The sequence below is a fragment of the Rosa rugosa genome, chromosome 1 (assembly GCF_958449725.1).
Source record: "Rosa rugosa chromosome 1, drRosRugo1.1, whole genome shotgun sequence".
NCBI lineage: Eukaryota > Viridiplantae > Streptophyta > Magnoliopsida > Rosales > Rosaceae > Rosa > Rosa rugosa.
Window position 1 is genome coordinate 46,897,611 of NC_084820.1, and position 17,920 is coordinate 46,915,530.

A 17,920-nucleotide genomic window follows, 5' to 3' on the forward strand; every position below is an offset into this window, starting at 1 on the left:
TGAACAAATGAAGCAAGGCTACATCAAAAGCGACAATGCCAAGCATAATCAGCAACAACAGACTCTCCTTAAGATCAAAGTGAACTAGGTTCAATCTGAGGACAGTGTGGCAGACTTGCTCTCTAAGTCATTGCCTAAATTCCACTTTCGAGAAACATGTTGGTAGCATCGTTTGCGGAAGTTATCCGAACTCCCATGACCGTTGTCATCAGGGGGAGATGCAGACATCATGGAGAGATGTCTACATGTATGGTCTCGAAACATGAAGGGTGTGTTGTGCTCTTTTTCCCCTTCGATCGAGGTTATTTTTGTCCCACAGGGTTTTTGTTACTCGGCAAGGTTTTTAATGAGGCAACGAGATGAGCACCACGTTTGGGCGACACAAGAGGGAGTGTTCAAGTAAATCCAGAATATGTATCTGGCCCAAACTCGAGATTACTTGCTTTAGTTGAAATAGGGTTTATATTAGAGATATTCTCGGAGAATCTTAGGAGATATCCAATCAATGTACGATTATGTTTCCATGTACAACTCTATCTCTATGCTTGTAATCCTCTATATAAAGAGACCCCTATTATCAATGAAAGCACGATTTAATTCTCTCTCAAATATCGTTTCCCTAAAACAAATGGCTAAATCTTCTATAATTTGAATAAATATTCCAAAAGAAAATGTCTACCAAAATAGAAACACATTATTTCTCTCTATTCTCTATGATGAAAAACAATGCGATTATGTGAAAGGCCCCACTTGAAGTAGAATTCAGACTCATGAAGGGCCAGATATGAGAAATCAAATATCAAAAATAAACTTCTCTATCACTCAGTTTCCCTCGAATTTATCTTTCATCAGGTTGGGATTCTCGATTGGGATTTTTGTTATTCCTAATTGTCCGTCACTAGACAACATGTTATTGTTAGGTGGCAAGGGCTCCTATAGGGAGATGGTATTAGACTATTAGTGAAGAGAATTCTAACTGGCTTACCTTATCTAATTAATGTAGGCTGCTGGTAACTTGGTAGAGTCGCTAGTGATCGAGATGACGGTAAGAATAAGAGGGGGCAAAATCGACCGGCATGTTGAGTTGCTGGCAGTCATCAATCATTAAGATTGTTGGTTAACAATTGTCTAATGGGTGTTGTTGGTCAAGCTCAGGCAGTGCGAGTGGTTGGTTGGCTGTGGGAGTCGCAATTGGAGCAGTGATGGAGTTGCATCCGGGGTGAACATCAGTTAGTCAGCGGAGGTCGCCAGGCGTGGGGATTGCACGTTGGCAATTGGGGCTTCCCTTGAGCGAGGTCGAAGTGTGACAGCAATGGCCTACATGTAAAGAGCGACAGCAACATCTACTATAAGCGTATTATTCAGCTCCTATAAGCACTGATTAGTATTATGGGACTAACTAGTTGAGACAATAAGGTCATACGGCCATAAAAAACAGCACTTTACTACGTTTAATAGCACCAACGCAGCTGTTTGTACAACCAAAACTCTTTTATTTGATGATGGTGAAAGTAGTACTTTCCTGAGATTAAGCAAGTGAAATACACAAGGGTTCCACCATTCCATTTAAGGAAAAGAATCAAGTAGTACCTATCGATTATTTGGCAAGCATAGAAGGATGTCCTTACAAGATCCATAGTTCCGAAAGGTAACCACCCTGTGTCTAAATTATCACAGAGGTTCTATCTCAAATGTTGCAAAAGCAACAGCCACAAAAAACTAGGACAAACCAACAAAACAAAATAAAAGGCTTTTTCATTTTTGAACGTCAATGTTGCAGCGTATACTGGATATTGTCTCCTCCCCTGACTTTATTCCATCCGAATAATATCAGGCTGCAATTAGTGATGATCATCAGAGTGGTCTGGAGATCCGCCGGGTCCAACCACTTCAAGCTGTGAGGTATCAAATGAAATACATTAGGTGGAACAAGCATAGCATGTAAACCACCAAATGATCAAACTGATCAAACACTGTGATTTTAACATGGTAGTATACAAAGGCCAAATGGATGTTGTCTGAATCTACCCTACAAGGTATGACTAAAAGCATGTGTAAATAACCTATTGCATGACCCCTACCATCTTTAGAATTTAGATAATGAAGGTTATGAACCAAAGTACTGGAACAGCTAATTTAGTGTCAACCATGGGCATATGGGGCTCAGGTTATGAATACCGGTGGGCTCAATAACTCTTCTATAACTATGGCTGCCATATCAATGTGGTGAGCAGTTAATTGAAATCACAGTCCTCTGACCAGTCTCACACATCCATGTATGTGCTTCATGAAAAACCACATCTAATTGAATCTAAACCAAATTTAAGACACAAAATGACAAAAAATTTCATTCCGGAGGGAGGGATTCAATAACATCCAACTCCATCAGGGAACTGTAATAAATCATGGCATCGAGTTAGACCGCACTTACCGCAAAATACTGTGAACAGACCGGGCATTCATGTGGCTTGCCCTTCTCCAGCCAAAACCACACAACATCATGTTCATCCTCTGCAATAAAATATCGGGGGTAACAAATCATATGGACATCAAATTACAAGAATTTTTTTTCCGTATCATATAAATTAGTGAACAAGCATACATGAAGAGAAACTATAAAGACAAGAAATACCCACCGCCTTCACCACCAGGGCATCCAACTATTCTCTTGTCGTAATAGGACTTCACAACTGCAGGTGCTTCCTATAGGCCAAATCACATATATAATAAGAATTTCACATCTTTTATCTCTTAATAACAACATTAAAGGAAAAGGTAGACGTATAAAATGATTATGGACTTTCAGAAAACCAAAAGAAAATAACTTCTTCCTCCCACCAAGTAGACTAAAAACATGTTGATTTTTTAGAAGAAACAAAGGTTTGATTATGATGAAAGAGTTACATTAAAAGGTTTGCTTACGAAGTCCTCAGAGATAAGAGAGACTCTACAAAACTCATAGACAGTGGCAACCAGGTTAAGCATCAGTTCACAACAGTAACCGATGTCCATAAAGCAGAACACAATCGCAAACATCCCAAATCTCTCCCACGCCCACCCATTTATAACCCTAGAAGATGATTATGTTACATTCCATCTATAGAACCCAAAAAGGCAAAAACTACAAATCAAGTAGCCCCATAGGGTTTTACTTTCTTTACTTTTCCTCAACCCTGGAACCAAGTACTTTAAGAGCTCAGAACAACCCTTTGGAATAAACCAACATGCTCCAATCTTCCTTAACAACTACTACCACGATAAAGAATCAGAGCAGTGGAGAAATGATCCGCAAATGGTGAAGTTGCATCAGATTAATAGTAACACAAATGTCAACTTAGAGAACAGAACGGCCATGCAACAAACTCAACAGTATTTTAATTCCTGTCTCCTTGGATGCATAACAGATGACTGTACTTTTGTGGAGACAGAAAATATACTTTTTGTATAATGGGTGCCAATAGCTGCTAAGTGATATAAAGAGCCAGAGTGGGATGAATTACTGGGAGATTTACAATAATTGTCAGAGTTATTAACTACCAATATTACTCATGTTATGATTGTATAGAAATATAACCAAAGGATCAGCCATGAAACTCATATGGAGTCTTAAACTTGATAGTATTTGATGAGAAATAATATGACTCATATTTTTCAAACAGTTCTTGAAAAAGTCCCACAAAGAAAACAGTTTGATGGAAAGACGTCTGATTCTACGCATTAAATTAGGAAATCAATAGAACATTAAAATCGACCATATACTAATTCAACAACCTTGCAACCATTTAAGTAGCACATCAAACTGCAAGGGGTGGTGTGGATTTTGTACATTCCAATACAAATTTGAAATGGTTCCATCCATTCCAGAAAGAAACAGATTTTATTAAAGGTAATATATGAAAACAACCTAAATTACGAAGAGGACAAGGAGTCCATTGTCCACTCAGACAGCTGCGCTTAACACTTATCAAAAAGAGAGCGACAGAAAAAATGAAACCAGCTCACCTAACTAGAGGCAGTCCCAGCTGAAATAAATAGAAAAGAAAAGAATTTCTCAGTATTCTGAAGAAACCGAAGGCTACAGATGTCCAAAAATGAAACCTAACACCCAAAACCTATTCCTTGCTCAGATTTTCCTTTCTAACCAACTATTACATAATACAACAGTGTCCCTATACTATCAACTTATAATCACAACATTTACTTGCAAAGAAACACTAGTATATAACTAAAATCAACCTATATCAGGGCAACCCAATTGTCTACTCATTTGAAAAGAAAATTTAAAACCACAATGGACCAGCCAGTCCACCCCTATTAACCAGAACACCTGGCAGCCGGTGGGTCTGGTTCAACCATGAAACCAGAATCAAAGTGAATGGCAGTTTGATCACCCAGCACTATGAAAAAGGTCCTACAGCTTGCTCAATATAATGGCACAATTGATTGACTAGATCATGCCTTCACCCTCTTTATCTTAAATTTTGATGAATTGCTACCATGATTTTTCTGTCCCATTTTTCAGAACATCATTTGTTTTAAGCGAGTATCAAGTACACTGTACAACAAATGTGCAAATTATAACACCATAAACTTAAGAAGAACAATACCCCTTAATATCTGAGAAAAATTCATTACCAAAATTGATCAGCTCTTCACATTATACAATGATCACAATCCTAACTCACCCTCAGATTGCATAGCAAAAAGCTAGATAAACTGACTTTTAAACCATTCTGCAATAATAAACTAGAGTCTATTTTTACTAAAATTTCATATCAGACTGACCTTTGTGCCGAAAGGACCTTCGGGATGGTCGATTTCCAGGATATCCTTTCCCTGAGAAAGTTGAAAAATGTAAATAAATAAAAAAAGGCATTCAACCATTAAAACCAGCATATTATTGAATACTCCTTTAGCTTCTAAACCGGCATCGGAAATGAAATATAAACAGTGATTTAGGATTCAACTGAGCTACATTAACAACTAACAAAATAAAGCAAGATTCCACATTCACTCACAATATCAATTTCTTACCCAACATTTTCGATTCCAACAAACACAGGATATCAAATCAATTTCTAAACAAACATAGACAAAAAGTTGGAAGAACACGAAAAATGAAGTTGGGGAAAACGGAAATGTCACCTGAACTTCAGCTGCAAGCTCCTCTAGCTCGTGGCCGGTGGCAATGGGCATTATCTCCTCAACCTTCTTCTTCACAGAAGTGTCCGCTACAACAAACACACACAGAGAAAACTCAAATCAGGAAATTTTCAAGAACAGAGACGGAATCAGGGATTTGGGGGGGGGGGGGGGATTGTACCAGAAGGAGTGGTGCTGAAGTAGCGAGGAAGGGGCTTGGGGATGAAGAAGCGTGCGGGAGAGGATGCGGCGGCGGATCGGCATGGGGCGGCGGCGGCTAGGGTTAGGGTTCTGAGCTGAGCCGAAGAGAGGATTCTCCGCCACATGGTTTGGTGGTGGTGGTGGTGGTGATGGTGATGATTCTCTCTCCTTGTGATTTCAGGTCACCTCCGGTTGTTGATGGAGATATATAGAGAGAGAGATTGATGGTCGATATCTTGATCTCGACAAAATGTGGGAGGAAATGGGTATGGGAGAGTCAAGAGTGTCTCAGGGTCTTGGGGATGGTGGCGAGCTAGGGGTTTCACCTCGCACGTGACATGTAGGGGGGTCGCACGTGTCCTGATTTGTCAAATTTAGATGGAAAAATAGAATCATACATTGGAAAATTCTTTTACAGTGCAAATCAACAGATCTCAGCCGTTAATATTTATAGATAATTTTTTTTAATAACAAAAAATATATTAATGCTATCCAATCTTCTATTTTTATTAGTGCATAGTTGATTTTCCTACTAATTATCTGTTTTTTTTTTTTTTTGGTCCTATTAGAATGGAGTTACGGACATTTTCTTTTCTGGAATTACCCATTGAGGAGCATATATTCCGATGAACAATCATTTTGTGGTAAGTGGTTAAATTTCCAATGATGATTCGCTATCTCAGGTCCCACTTACTGGCGTAAAGGAGGACCAGGACTCCAGGAGGCCAATGAAGTGTTGGGATTTGGGAATATTACCCATTAAGGGAAAGAAAAAAAAAATTATGATATTGGGAAAAAGAATTATTTGATAATGCACAAAGAAAAGAAATAGGAGATTTTCTGATTTTGGAGAAACTGTGCAATTTAGTAAAAATTTTGTCAAGTAAAATTACACTATTTATGTTGAAATGTTGAACCATACTCAAGTTAAATGACTAAACTGTGCAATTTAGAATTTTATCCTTTAATTTTGAGTAGATTACTAATCTAACGACTCTTGATGTTGAACAAGAATCATAATACTAACCAAAAGGAGACATTGAAATTGATCCAGCTGAAAGATGAACAAATTTAGTATGCAATCAACTACAATTAATAGTAGAGCACCATTTTACATATCCTGCATCCTGAGTTTGCAGTAATTATGGTGCACAAGCTGCAAAGCAATGTTATACCGTACATGAATAATGAAAGACTGGAATGCACAATTACAGAGCATAACTAAATGAAGCGAAGAGAGAAGGGTTAGAAGGTTTTCCTAGCATTGGGTGACCAAGCTGAGTTCAAAGGTTAGGTCAGGCAGCGGCTGTTAGATCTGCGCATAGTGAGTTATGGACACTATCAAGACCAGGTCATCAGAAGATAATACTACTAAATCTTTCCGAAATGAGAGGAGGGCAGGCAGCTACAACTAGTTCATCTATTTCTGCAACTAGCTAGTTTGTCACTATGCAATACCATTAGCCCGTCAGCTTTCTTTGCCGTTTGTTCTTTACCTCTGGCTTTTGGTCTTCCTCCAGTTTTCTTCGCAAGTTTATTAGATCTGCTTCGCTCACCAAGCCAGTCAACTTCTTGTTCAATGCATATGCTTCAGCCATTTTCTTCTTGCACTCTTTGCTTGCAGAATCATGATAAACCACTGAAATATTATAGGAAGAAAGTAAGCAAAGTACTAAAATGACATAATCAGTGAAGTCAGGCAGACACGCTGTGTTAGCCCTATAAAATGCCATTTCCCCAGTCCCCACAACTAAAAGAACAAAAATCACAGTAAAAGTAACACCATAGCATTGCATCTTTGGTTGATTTCCCACAAGACCAAAATTTCACCTTTCATCCCCAAAATCTATAATACTTTGTATTATCCCGAGAATGAAGATGACAGAGTTATTTATACTGCAATAGAGTATTAGGCACACAAACGCTGCCCTCCAGTTTAAGCTGATTTAATAAATACTGACAGAACTGACCTGGCTTTGGATAATCTCTTCCAATTATGCACTTTGCTTTGTTCTGAATGCTCAGAGGAGCTGTCCATGGCTCATAAATGTACTCCTTTGGCATATCTGGCCAATGAAATTTGGTTATACATTTCATACAAGAACATCGATTCAGCAGAAAGAATATGATGGAAATGGAAGAAAGTAAAGCATACCTTTAAGTACAGGGAGAAACTGTCTAATGTAATCACCATTTGGGTCATACTTCTTTCCAAACGAGATTGGGGAATAGATACGGTTATACTGGCCATAATGAAAGTCATTCATATGTAAAGTATTGCATCAAAGTAATCAGTAAAATTAACCATGAAAGCATCAATAGTCAAGATTAAAAATTCTCAAATCACAGAGAAGCCTACTTCATTATGCTTTAAGAAGAAACAAATTGTAAACTGTAATCTACGCCAAGTCACCAGGATTAGAAACATCTATCACACAATTCCAAACTATGAAAGTTTACCATAATGTCCTAGATGAGATATCTGAAACCTAATCATGACTTGGTATTATAGCCTATGGAAAAAGCCCAATGTTCAGAATCTTCAGATCAAAGACAATCACCTATCAATCTAGTGCTAAATCTAAACAACTAATTTATAACTTTAAGAATGGGTGGTAAATCTTCACACCTGGTAGAAAAATGATGAGCATGATAGCCATAGCCAGTTTCCATTATTGATTGCCCAATCTGAATCAATCAGCAGCCTCTCAAAAACATCACGCCCTTTTTCCCAGTGAACAAACTATCAACAAAAACAATTAGCGTAAGAAAAGAGTTGGGGAACTAAAGGAAAATATTACCAGCTCAGAAGAGTATTGAAAATTTGAAATCCTTACCAAATCACCACGAGTTAAAAAACATGCAACAGAATGTCGTGCTAGATGATGCATCCATCCCCACTTGCGGAGCTAAAACAGCAAACATGTACAGTATGAGCTTCAAATAGAGTGCCGAAATAAGAAGATATTAATATAAAGATGCAGATTAGTTTGAATAACATCCAATATAATCATATCCATGTAGAAGAAGGATGCGGTAATGCCACGGACCTACCTGGGTCATGATAGCATCGATCCAAGGGTATCCTGTTCTAGCCTCCCTCCATGCTGCCAGCAATTTATCATCATCATTCCAAGGTATCTACAACAATGTGCAGTTACCAAAGATTTATTACAGATATGGAACCTGACAGTATGTCACGGTAGAAATAGAGATTATCTTTATTAATTAACATTCAAGGATATTTAATTTAACTTATTGCTGAAAACTACAGTGCTTCCCACAGGTAATCAGAATTTTAAAGTTTTGCCACACAGGAATAAACTAGAGTACTGCTAACAGGCACCCTATCTTTTAAAGTTGCAGTCTCACTCAACAAAATGTATCATGCACTTTAGTGTACAACTTTCAATTGTCTAAAAAAAGCATCCTATGGTAAGAACAAGTTCTCAGAAATATCAAAATATAGAAGTAAAGTCATAGAAGCTAATAGAACGCCAACTTAACTTCAGCCATAAGTTTTACCTGCTTGCATATTTTGTTTCCCCGCATCTGGTCAAAATTAGGAGTGCCAAATGCCACTGTGTAGAAAAACTCTCGCCATAATAACTGAAGATTGAGATGATCTTTTATATTTCTAAATTTAGAGTAAGAAATTCAAGATATGATAGAACTAGTTTAGGCTGACTAACCTGTCCAGCAAGAGATACTGGGGGTAATGTATGCCTTTTGACATTTTTCTGTACATCTCGAAGGCATGTGTAAAAGTATCTAGAAGAGAGACAACCAAACTACAAAAAGATGGCGAAAACAAAGTAACAAACATTAAAGAAATGCATGCCATAAAGTGTGGTTATTTCAAAGAAGATGATTTATGTTAAATAATTAAGCTCTTCTTTATTTACAACTCACTTTCAAATAAGGTGATAAAACAGTTGTTGCTGGCTTTAGAAATGCAGATGGATCACCCTTAGGTTTCTCGAAGTTTGCCACCCACTCCTGCACCACCAATGAAAGAACAGGTTGATGTAAAAGCCAAGACGACATCCTACTACATTTGAAGTAAAGCACAAACCATGGTAATTAACAATAAAAAGACACAAATAGATACGTATCATTGGAACCAGGTAACAAGAATCAAAACCAGATGGAACAGTGCTAATTTATAATAGAAAGAGACAGCACAATGCCATACATGCACATATCCTTGAATTGGCTAAATAAACTGGCATTCAAAATGAAAAAGTTCAAGTCAAACAAACTAAATACTTGAAAACAAATTCCCACAGTCGAAACACAAATTTCACATTGCAATTCTTACTCTAAAACACTTGATTCACCAACCAACTACCTCAGTTTCATTAACCAGGGGCTATTCAGTGTATTTCTAGTAGAAGAGGGTAAAAATGGTTCAGCCAAAATCATAATGAATAAGAACCATGAAGTACATCTTCTGCAATACATAAGTGTCTTCTGCGACACATTTGAGTACATTGTTTGTTGAATCATAAATGTGCAAGCTTCCATTGTTAATGACAAAGAAAAAATCACAGACTACTAGCCATTGGAGCAAAAGCGAAATAAAGCTTCACAATGAAATGCTGCATTGCACCTTTTTTTCGATTGATTGTCTTAACCTCTTCAAGGCTTCTGACTCACCACCTCTAAAAGGAGAAAATTCATCCTGCACAATGTCTTTTGTTATAATAACAAACTTGAACCATACGGGCCATGAAAAAAGCGTTCGACCAAACCTGTTGAGCCTCTTCATAACCAAGTTCTTCAACAGTCGGAACTTCTGAAACCTCACAATTCGCAACATTCCCAACCGGAGGAAGTGAAGAAAGCGTCATAGCAAGAGGCGTGGATATCCACGAGGGTTCCCCAGCAAGCTTTACAAATGATTGATAACTCAAAGGTGGCCTTCCCCCATTCTTTTATGCCATCAAATAAATTCATCCATCAATCAAACAAGCATATAACAAAACCCTCCATCACAAAATCACTGACAATTAACATATTACTTCAAAAACCTCACCTTCTGTATAATCTCCGCAGGATTGAACAGCGTATGACTTACAGGACTGAAAACCTCAATCCCAGCCGCGGATGCGAAACCCTGCCAAAACAAACAAAACCCTCTTGCTGTTACCCAATATCTAAGCACATCCTAAATAGTACCCTATACAACCCATTCAAGATTTAAGTATTAGTGTTACGTTGAAACTAAGTACATATATCGATTTGATAATCAATAATATAACATTTTACATGATATCACTTGTAATCACAGAAATGAAAAACATAAAGCTGCATACCTTGACTTTAACATCTAGAGCTTGGTAATATGGTTCAGTATCATACTCAAAGCAAAGCTTTTTCACATCCCACTGCTCAAACAAACAACAAACCAAAACCCCAAACTCTAAATTTCAATTAAATTCTTGATAATTAAAATTATATAGTGAATAATAAATAAATAAAAAAATAAAAAAAGAGAAAGTTAATTAACCTCCTTAAGGCAACGAACGATGACCTCGCTGGGGTCGCCTTTAAGCACCAACAATCTGGACCCGAGCTTCTTGAGGCTCAAATCCAAATCGACCAGACTCTGGAGCAGGAACCGGATCCGGTTCAGGCCGGCCTTGGAGGACCCGGAGGAGGGTGCGGTCAGGTCGGGCTTCATGTAGTGCGGGTCGATGACGAAGACCGGGTAGAGGAAATTGGAGGCCTTGGAGGCGTGCTCGAGAGCAGGGTTGTCGTGGATCCTCAGGCCCTTGCGGAACCACATCAGAGAACCCGACCCGGATGACATTATCGGGTTGGGACGGAGAGCGCTTCTGAAAAGGAAGAGAGAGTTTGAACCGTTTGCTCTGTTCGCGCGCTTTATTAATGGGTGTTTTGCTCCAGGGCAAATGTTAGAACCGGTGATGAGGGCGCCACGTTGTTCGTGTTATATAGCGCCACGTGATTAGTGTTAGCATTTCAATTTTTACGCCTATATATATATGAGTCATGTTCCCCTGGTCAGCAGCTGACCAGGGATTTCATGATCAATCACCGTCCGATTGAAATCGGACGGTTGACAGCTTTCATCTTTTAAAAAGTTAGAGAGTTGTCAACCGTCCGATTGAAATCGGACGGTGATTGACCATAAAATCCCTGGTCAGCTGCTGACCAGGGGGACATCTCTGATATATATATATACTAGTCTGCAATCACATGCTCTGCATGTGTACAAAAAATTTTCGTTGAAAAAAAAATGTGGGTAGTTATTGAGAAGAAACAGATTCACTGGTAGTTATCGCAGAGAGAAAATAGTGGGAGAGAAAAATGGGGGTTGTGGAATTATTTTTTTTTTATAATTTTCTTAATAAAAATCTATTTTATAATTGTCCTATTTATCCTTGTGATTTAATTTATTCTCAAAGTTTTTAAATCTTTCAGGGTTAAATCTGTCAAAATTTTCAATTTTGGCTAACAAACCCTCTTCTCTTAATAATAGTATAGATATACTAACATTTCTCTACACATGCTCTGCATGTGTAAGTATTTTTCTTTTCAAAAAAAAAGAAAAAAAATAATGGATGAAAACAGTTATTGCATAGAGAGGATAGAGGGAGAGAAAAGTGGAATTTGTGGGATTTATTTTGTTTATTTTTATTAATAAAAATATAATTTGCAATTGTCATAATGGCCCTTGTGATTTAATTAATTCTCAAAGTATTTTAATGTTTTAGGGTCATTTCGGTCCAAAATTTTGATTTTGGCTAACAAAACATCTTCTCTTAATAATAGTATAGATAATAGTATAGATATACTAACATTTCTCTACACATGCTCTGCATGTGTAAGTATTTTTCTTTTCAAAAAAAAAAGAAAAAAAATAATGGATGAAAACAGTTATTGCATAGAGAGGATAGAGGGAGAGAAAAGTGGAATTTGTGGGATTTATTTTGTTTATTTTTATTAATAAAAATATAATTTGCAATTGTCATAATGGCCCTTGTGATTTAATTAATTCTCAAAGTATTTTAATGTTTTAGGGTCATTTCGGTCAAAAATTTTGATTTTGGCTAACAAAACCTCTTCTCTTAATAATAGTATAGATATATATATATATATATATATATATATATATATATATTTTTTTTTTTTTTTTTTTTTTTTTTGTGGATTGTGGTAGTTAATTCATTTGTGCCTTGTACATGACTGTCGTTGGATTTAAAATTTAATTATGGAGAATGATAGAGCATTTCGATTATACTGTTATTTTTCTAGAAATATAACTAAGTTCATAATCAACTAACCACCTGAGTAAGATTATTCTTTCCGGCCACCTAGCTAAGACCTTATTTGGTTCGCAGAAATGAAATTAGTTTCTTGGCCTTTTTCATGAGCATGAGAAATAAATTTTTCACTAGTTTCCCTATCAATGTTTGGGAATGCTAGTGTAACAAAGTACGTATGCATGTGATTCCTTTATTCATTATGTGTACATCGAGATTAAAAAATCATTTGTCAAATAAGACTAAAGTCATTGTATATGTTGATTAAATTTCGATTCAACTTTTTCTTCCCGAAACAAATCTTGGAAGTAATAAGACATTATACTCTCATAAACGTTGTTCTATACTAGGCCCCTAGTTTATTTGTGTAATGTATACAGTGATTAGTGATACTATGAGATATGTAACGTATAAGATGAAACAAGCAACTAGACATTAATGTCTACAAAAACAACAAGTTTTTGCTAATTGGTGAACCTCGTTTCATTTGATAGTAAAGGATGCATAGATATATAGATAAAAACTCTTGTAAACTCATATTACACATCTTAATTTCTCCTATTACAAAAACGTACGTAAATAATTAAATAAACCCCTATATAATATAAGTATTATATTATATGATTAATTAATTAACAGCTACTTAAAAAGGCTCAAGCAAAGCAAGCACAATTTCATCATCTTCATCATCTCGGTCTCACACAACTAACTTCCATAAGCATCAATCAAACACGTCGTCCGCGAATGCCGAGCAACTTGATATCATCGATCACCGGACCACACAGAGAGCCGGAGTGATCGCTCGACATGGTATAGAACGTGCTCAGAAACATGATACGTGTGCGCGGCGACACGGCGGTGAAGAGGAGCCTGGCCTTCTTGAACCCTCCTTTACCTTTGGACTCGTAAGGAACCTTCACCGTGTCCTTGCCGGCAAATGCCTCGACAACTAGGGAGCCTTGGCAGCCGTTGTTGCTGTCGCCAACTAAGAATGTGAGGGCGTAGCGCCTGCCGGGCTTGGTGAAGACCACTTGGGTCAATTCGCTCTCTTTTCCGGCGACGAGCTCTATGGCCCTTCGACCTTCGGGGACGGTGTAGTGATTGGAGTCGATGTATTTAACGGCCTTGAGGGATTCGATGATCCAGCCTGGTAGTGGACTGTGGTCATCTTCGATGTGGGGTGGGATGAGGACACCCCATGATGTGTTGGGAAACAAATAAGGTCCTTCTTCGAAGTCGCCATTCTTCAACAAGTTGGCTGCAAAATGTAAATTACCAAATCAATGTTTAATCATAGAAAAACAAAAATAATGTGACGGATCTAGCTAGTCGTTGTTTATGTAATTCATTAGAATTGAGTTCTATTGATATGGTATGATAATGTGATGAAACTATTTATATCATATACAATCATAATTCTGATTATATCGCAAATTTAAGTTTTTTCATCGTGGATCAAGATCGTTCAAAATTTTTCAAACTTTTTATTTCTGACTCTCCAACATAGTATTAGACAATCCACGTGAGAAATGAAAAAGAAAATTTAGATTTTTTATGGCAACTTGCATATTTTATAGTTAACCTTAGGTATTACCTCTAGTAGGTTGAGGAATCTCCATGACCTTCAAAGCAACCGAATCGATTAGCGGGCCACAAGCCGGATCCTCCTCCACCACCGGGTTATGGATGGTTACCTCAATCTCATCAGCAAAAGCGTTAAAGCCCCAAGAATATGAATCCCACCCAGTGTTGCTGTACGTGGTCTGAACCGGAATTATGCCAAAGTCTTGTTTCTCAATGTTGGGATTGACTGAAATGTTCACTGTCTCCTCTTGTGCACACGTATGGGCCGCACTGAACGTTATGGAGTAGAAGCCGCCATTGGTCACCTTGATCTTCTGCTTGATCGAGGCGTCGTTTCCAAGCCTGATGGCGAAGCCACCCTCGGGAACCACCAGCAACATGTCGCCTTGCTTGTGGCCGGATTTTATGTATTCAATATGGCCTGAGGTTTCCCAGTTGGGAATGGCATTGTGGGCTGTTACCACCGTGCCTTTCAATATTTGTGACGGTTTAGGGCCATACTCGAAGTTGCCATTCGGTAATAGACCTGAAATCGATCGGGCTAACAATTAACCTCATGCACAATTTCTCTTACCCTAGCCAACATACACATTAAAATGATGATGGGAAATTAAAATAAGATACCTAAACTGAAACTCAATAAATATTTGGCTAGCAGTAAAAGAAAATGTGATAAATAAATTTAAAAAAAAAAAAAAAACTTTATAATGAATATATAAATGGGTGTATTATTGTCTTTGCCTTTGTTAATGCCACGCGAAGATCACATGTGGGGATGCAGTGATGGTGATGACTGATTTTGTTTAAGAACATACTTTTCATAACATGGCTGACAAAGAACCCCGACTAATTCGAGTTTGGTGACAGAAATTGGAAGGTTACTTGGTTTTTGGACTCTTGGAAATTGGAATTGCCAACTTATTATACCATCAAAAAGATAACATTACAGTTAACGAAAAAAAAAAAAAAGATAACATTACAGGCATTTTATCGGGACATTTTTTGTTTGCTTTCTTCTATCACCCATAATGGGTTTTGACGTCGAAAATTTTACAACATTTAACATTGTAGACGTATTTGAATACAATGTAAAAGAAATTAAAAGTAATCGATGATTCATACTCGTTCGATCTGACTGCAATATTCCAGCTACATGCTAACAGATCTTTATTTAAAAATTATTTAGTATCGAAAATTGGATAGCTTGATTGATTTTGTCTGCAGTTTACTCTAGGAAAAATCTGCGCATGCAATCCCATTTTTATACTGTTTGGATTGAACAACCAAGCACATGAGCTAAAATGAACTTTTAATGCCAGCTATAAGCAAATCTCATAACAGGCGAGAAAGTGACATATATGCCATTCCTTTGTACATATGATATTTATGATTAATGCCAACAAAAAGGATATTTTAGTCATTAACAAATCTAGCGCATGCAAAAGCATGAGCCGTTTCCATGTGCAGAAAGAAAAGATCGCCCTCGCTGGAAACTAACTTAATATATGGGAATTATTATGAAAGAAGTCGGTCGATATCTTCGTGGACTTAAAATATAAAGAGGAGCAGAAATATACTGTTTAATTATCATTCAGAAAGTAATGAAAGCAAGATCAGTTAAAGACCAAAGACAATGTCCAGCTTGATTTCTATCTCTAATTTTGTAGGTATTACCGTGTTAGGAACTGGCTAGCTTTACTATACTAATTACGTACAAGACCAATTTTACAAGAATTAAAGAGCTAAGAGATGATATCGAATTGTACCGAAAGCATCCAACACAAAATCAATTAGTGTGGAGAGACTAGAAATATGGTTAACTGATCATGCACGTGAGACTTGAAATTTCTTATGCGAGATTCTACGTTATCAATATGGAATACTAGGAACAAAATGGAGTTTGCAAAAGCATGAGCGAGCGAGGAGGTTAATTAATTACCATCAGTAGGAGCAGATAAACTTGTGTGGCAACCAGCGCATAGTAGCACCAATAGCGCAGTGAGTTTGTACATGGTGGCTCAGACAGACACAAAGACTTCAATTCGATGGAGAAGAACTGATGAAAGAGAGAGAGAGAAGTAGGAATCGATGAGGTCGCAAAGAGTGAGCTGTGGTTTATATGCTGGTTCATGCCCTGAGAAAGCCACTGAGTTTCAAGGAACTACAATAATGCCACCATTGGAACCCTATATCCTTAAAGCCAGCTTCCTGGAAAATCAGATACATATATACTATATATGTGCATATTATTAAGAAACGGTTGCTGCAAATTGAAAGCAATTAAGTTGACTATATTTTCAATATCATCTATGATTAAATGGTTAAATTATTGAAATGATCAAATCTGGGATATAGTCTAAATTCAGATTTAATTCTCTACCGTCTCTCACCATCTATTACGTACCATTTAGGTTAACAACTTTGGTTAATTGATTGTTCAAACTTACATTATCATTTCGTCAAAAAAAAAACTTACATTATCATTAAAACAGCATCTTCATATTAGATTAAGTTTTGCTTCACTGTCTAAAACATAGGATGATTAGTTGTGAAAATTAATTTTGAAGTCTCAAGAATTAATACTTTTTGTCCAAACAGATTAACAATTCCATGCGGAGACAACCCCCACACACACACACAGATTCTTAGGTAGGGCAAACGTACCACATGGCTAGTAAAACTGTTCAATCAGTGAACATGCAATGGGGTGTTTTGAGTATTTTATTTTAATAAATAAGGATAAATTCATAACACACTTAAAATTTTCTGAATTTTGATTGGACTGCCCCACCACCACGTGGTACGTTTGCTCTACGTAATAATTCTCATATAAAGGAATTTTTCCAAAATTCAAAGTATTTAGGAATTTCTTGGTTTCAGTAAACAACTGACACTTAATTACTAGCTAGTTCTTAATAATAGTACTAATTCTGATCCTTAACTTGAACTTTTAGGAACTGTCTTCTAGTGGAGGTAATTATCCTCTAGACAAGAAGTTCCAATTGCATGTGTTTTCGTCCAATATAAGGTCGGGTATGCTTATGCGGTGTCGGTTTCAAGCCTCTACCTCCCTCCTATTTTGGTCGTTCTACTTCTACCTCCCTCCTCCTTCTAGCAAAAGTCCTCCATTCGTTTAAATAATAAGTTAATAACATTATTTAGAGGATACTAAAATAATGTCTAAACTGTAAACTATGATACTATATGAATTTGTTTTTTTTTTTTTTAATCTTTTAAGAAACGACGCAACATCTTTTCGATATAATATTTTAAAACTTTTTAACTCATAATATTTTTATTATTACAGCAATATCCAATATCTTGATCATTGTGTATATATATAAACCAACCCTAAATCTTATCATGCAAACCCACATGGCTGCGGTGGACATAATTAATGTCTTCTTGGATCTTCAAATAAGATTGGAAAAACGAAACCACCCATCCCCCAATAATTTGAATTTAATCACATTCAATCAATCAATCTCTTTAATTATATATTTAATAGAAAATTACATATAAGTAACAGACCAAAGATTGAAAAACAGAAAACCCACCTTTTGTAAGTTTTATACAAATAAGGACAAGGAGCCCGGGCCCAAAGAAAATAAAGCAGGCTTAATTCCTGGTGTTTCATCCGCAATTACAAATTTGAACAATTTTTTGTTAATATTACAATGACGCCACTGTAGGATAGAATAACC

The 17,920-nt window shown here is 36.9% G+C and overlaps 3 protein-coding genes across 3 annotated transcripts; all 3 read right to left on the bottom strand.

The window, feature by feature from the left end:
- Positions 1 to 1,565: 1,565 nt before the first annotated feature.
- LOC133725141 (cytochrome c oxidase subunit 5b-1, mitochondrial) lies at positions 1,566 to 5,636 on the bottom strand. Its single transcript, XM_062152274.1, has 6 exons — positions 5,324 to 5,636; positions 5,146 to 5,231; positions 4,786 to 4,836; positions 2,637 to 2,703; positions 2,432 to 2,511; positions 1,566 to 1,895 (listed from the first exon to the last, which is right to left on the bottom strand). Exons 1-6 carry the CDS (start codon positions 5,466 to 5,468, stop codon positions 1,842 to 1,844), a joined length of 483 nt encoding a protein of 160 aa, XP_062008258.1. The 5' UTR covers positions 5,469 to 5,636; the 3' UTR covers positions 1,566 to 1,841.
- A 746-nt stretch (positions 5,637 to 6,382) lies between these two features.
- On the bottom strand, positions 6,383 to 11,210 carry LOC133739232 ((6-4)DNA photolyase). The gene is made up of 14 exons (XM_062166973.1): positions 10,856 to 11,210; positions 10,662 to 10,733; positions 10,382 to 10,462; positions 10,098 to 10,277; positions 9,956 to 10,027; positions 9,256 to 9,342; positions 9,036 to 9,134; positions 8,869 to 8,952; positions 8,398 to 8,484; positions 8,181 to 8,252; positions 7,973 to 8,086; positions 7,499 to 7,586; positions 7,314 to 7,409; positions 6,383 to 6,982 (listed from the first exon to the last, which is right to left on the bottom strand). Exons 1-14 carry the CDS (start codon positions 11,156 to 11,158, stop codon positions 6,804 to 6,806), a joined length of 1,614 nt encoding a protein of 537 aa, XP_062022957.1. The 5' UTR covers positions 11,159 to 11,210; the 3' UTR covers positions 6,383 to 6,803.
- Positions 11,211 to 13,118: 1,908 nt separating this feature from the next.
- Positions 13,119 to 16,268, bottom strand: LOC133739238 (BIIDXI-like protein At5g11420). Its single transcript, XM_062166985.1, has 3 exons — positions 16,156 to 16,268; positions 14,227 to 14,742; positions 13,119 to 13,890 (listed from the first exon to the last, which is right to left on the bottom strand). The coding sequence occupies exons 1-3, from the start codon at positions 16,226 to 16,228 to the stop codon at positions 13,358 to 13,360; spliced, it is 1,122 nt and encodes a 373-aa protein (XP_062022969.1). The 5' UTR covers positions 16,229 to 16,268; the 3' UTR covers positions 13,119 to 13,357.
- Positions 16,269 to 17,920: the final 1,652 nt, after the last annotated feature.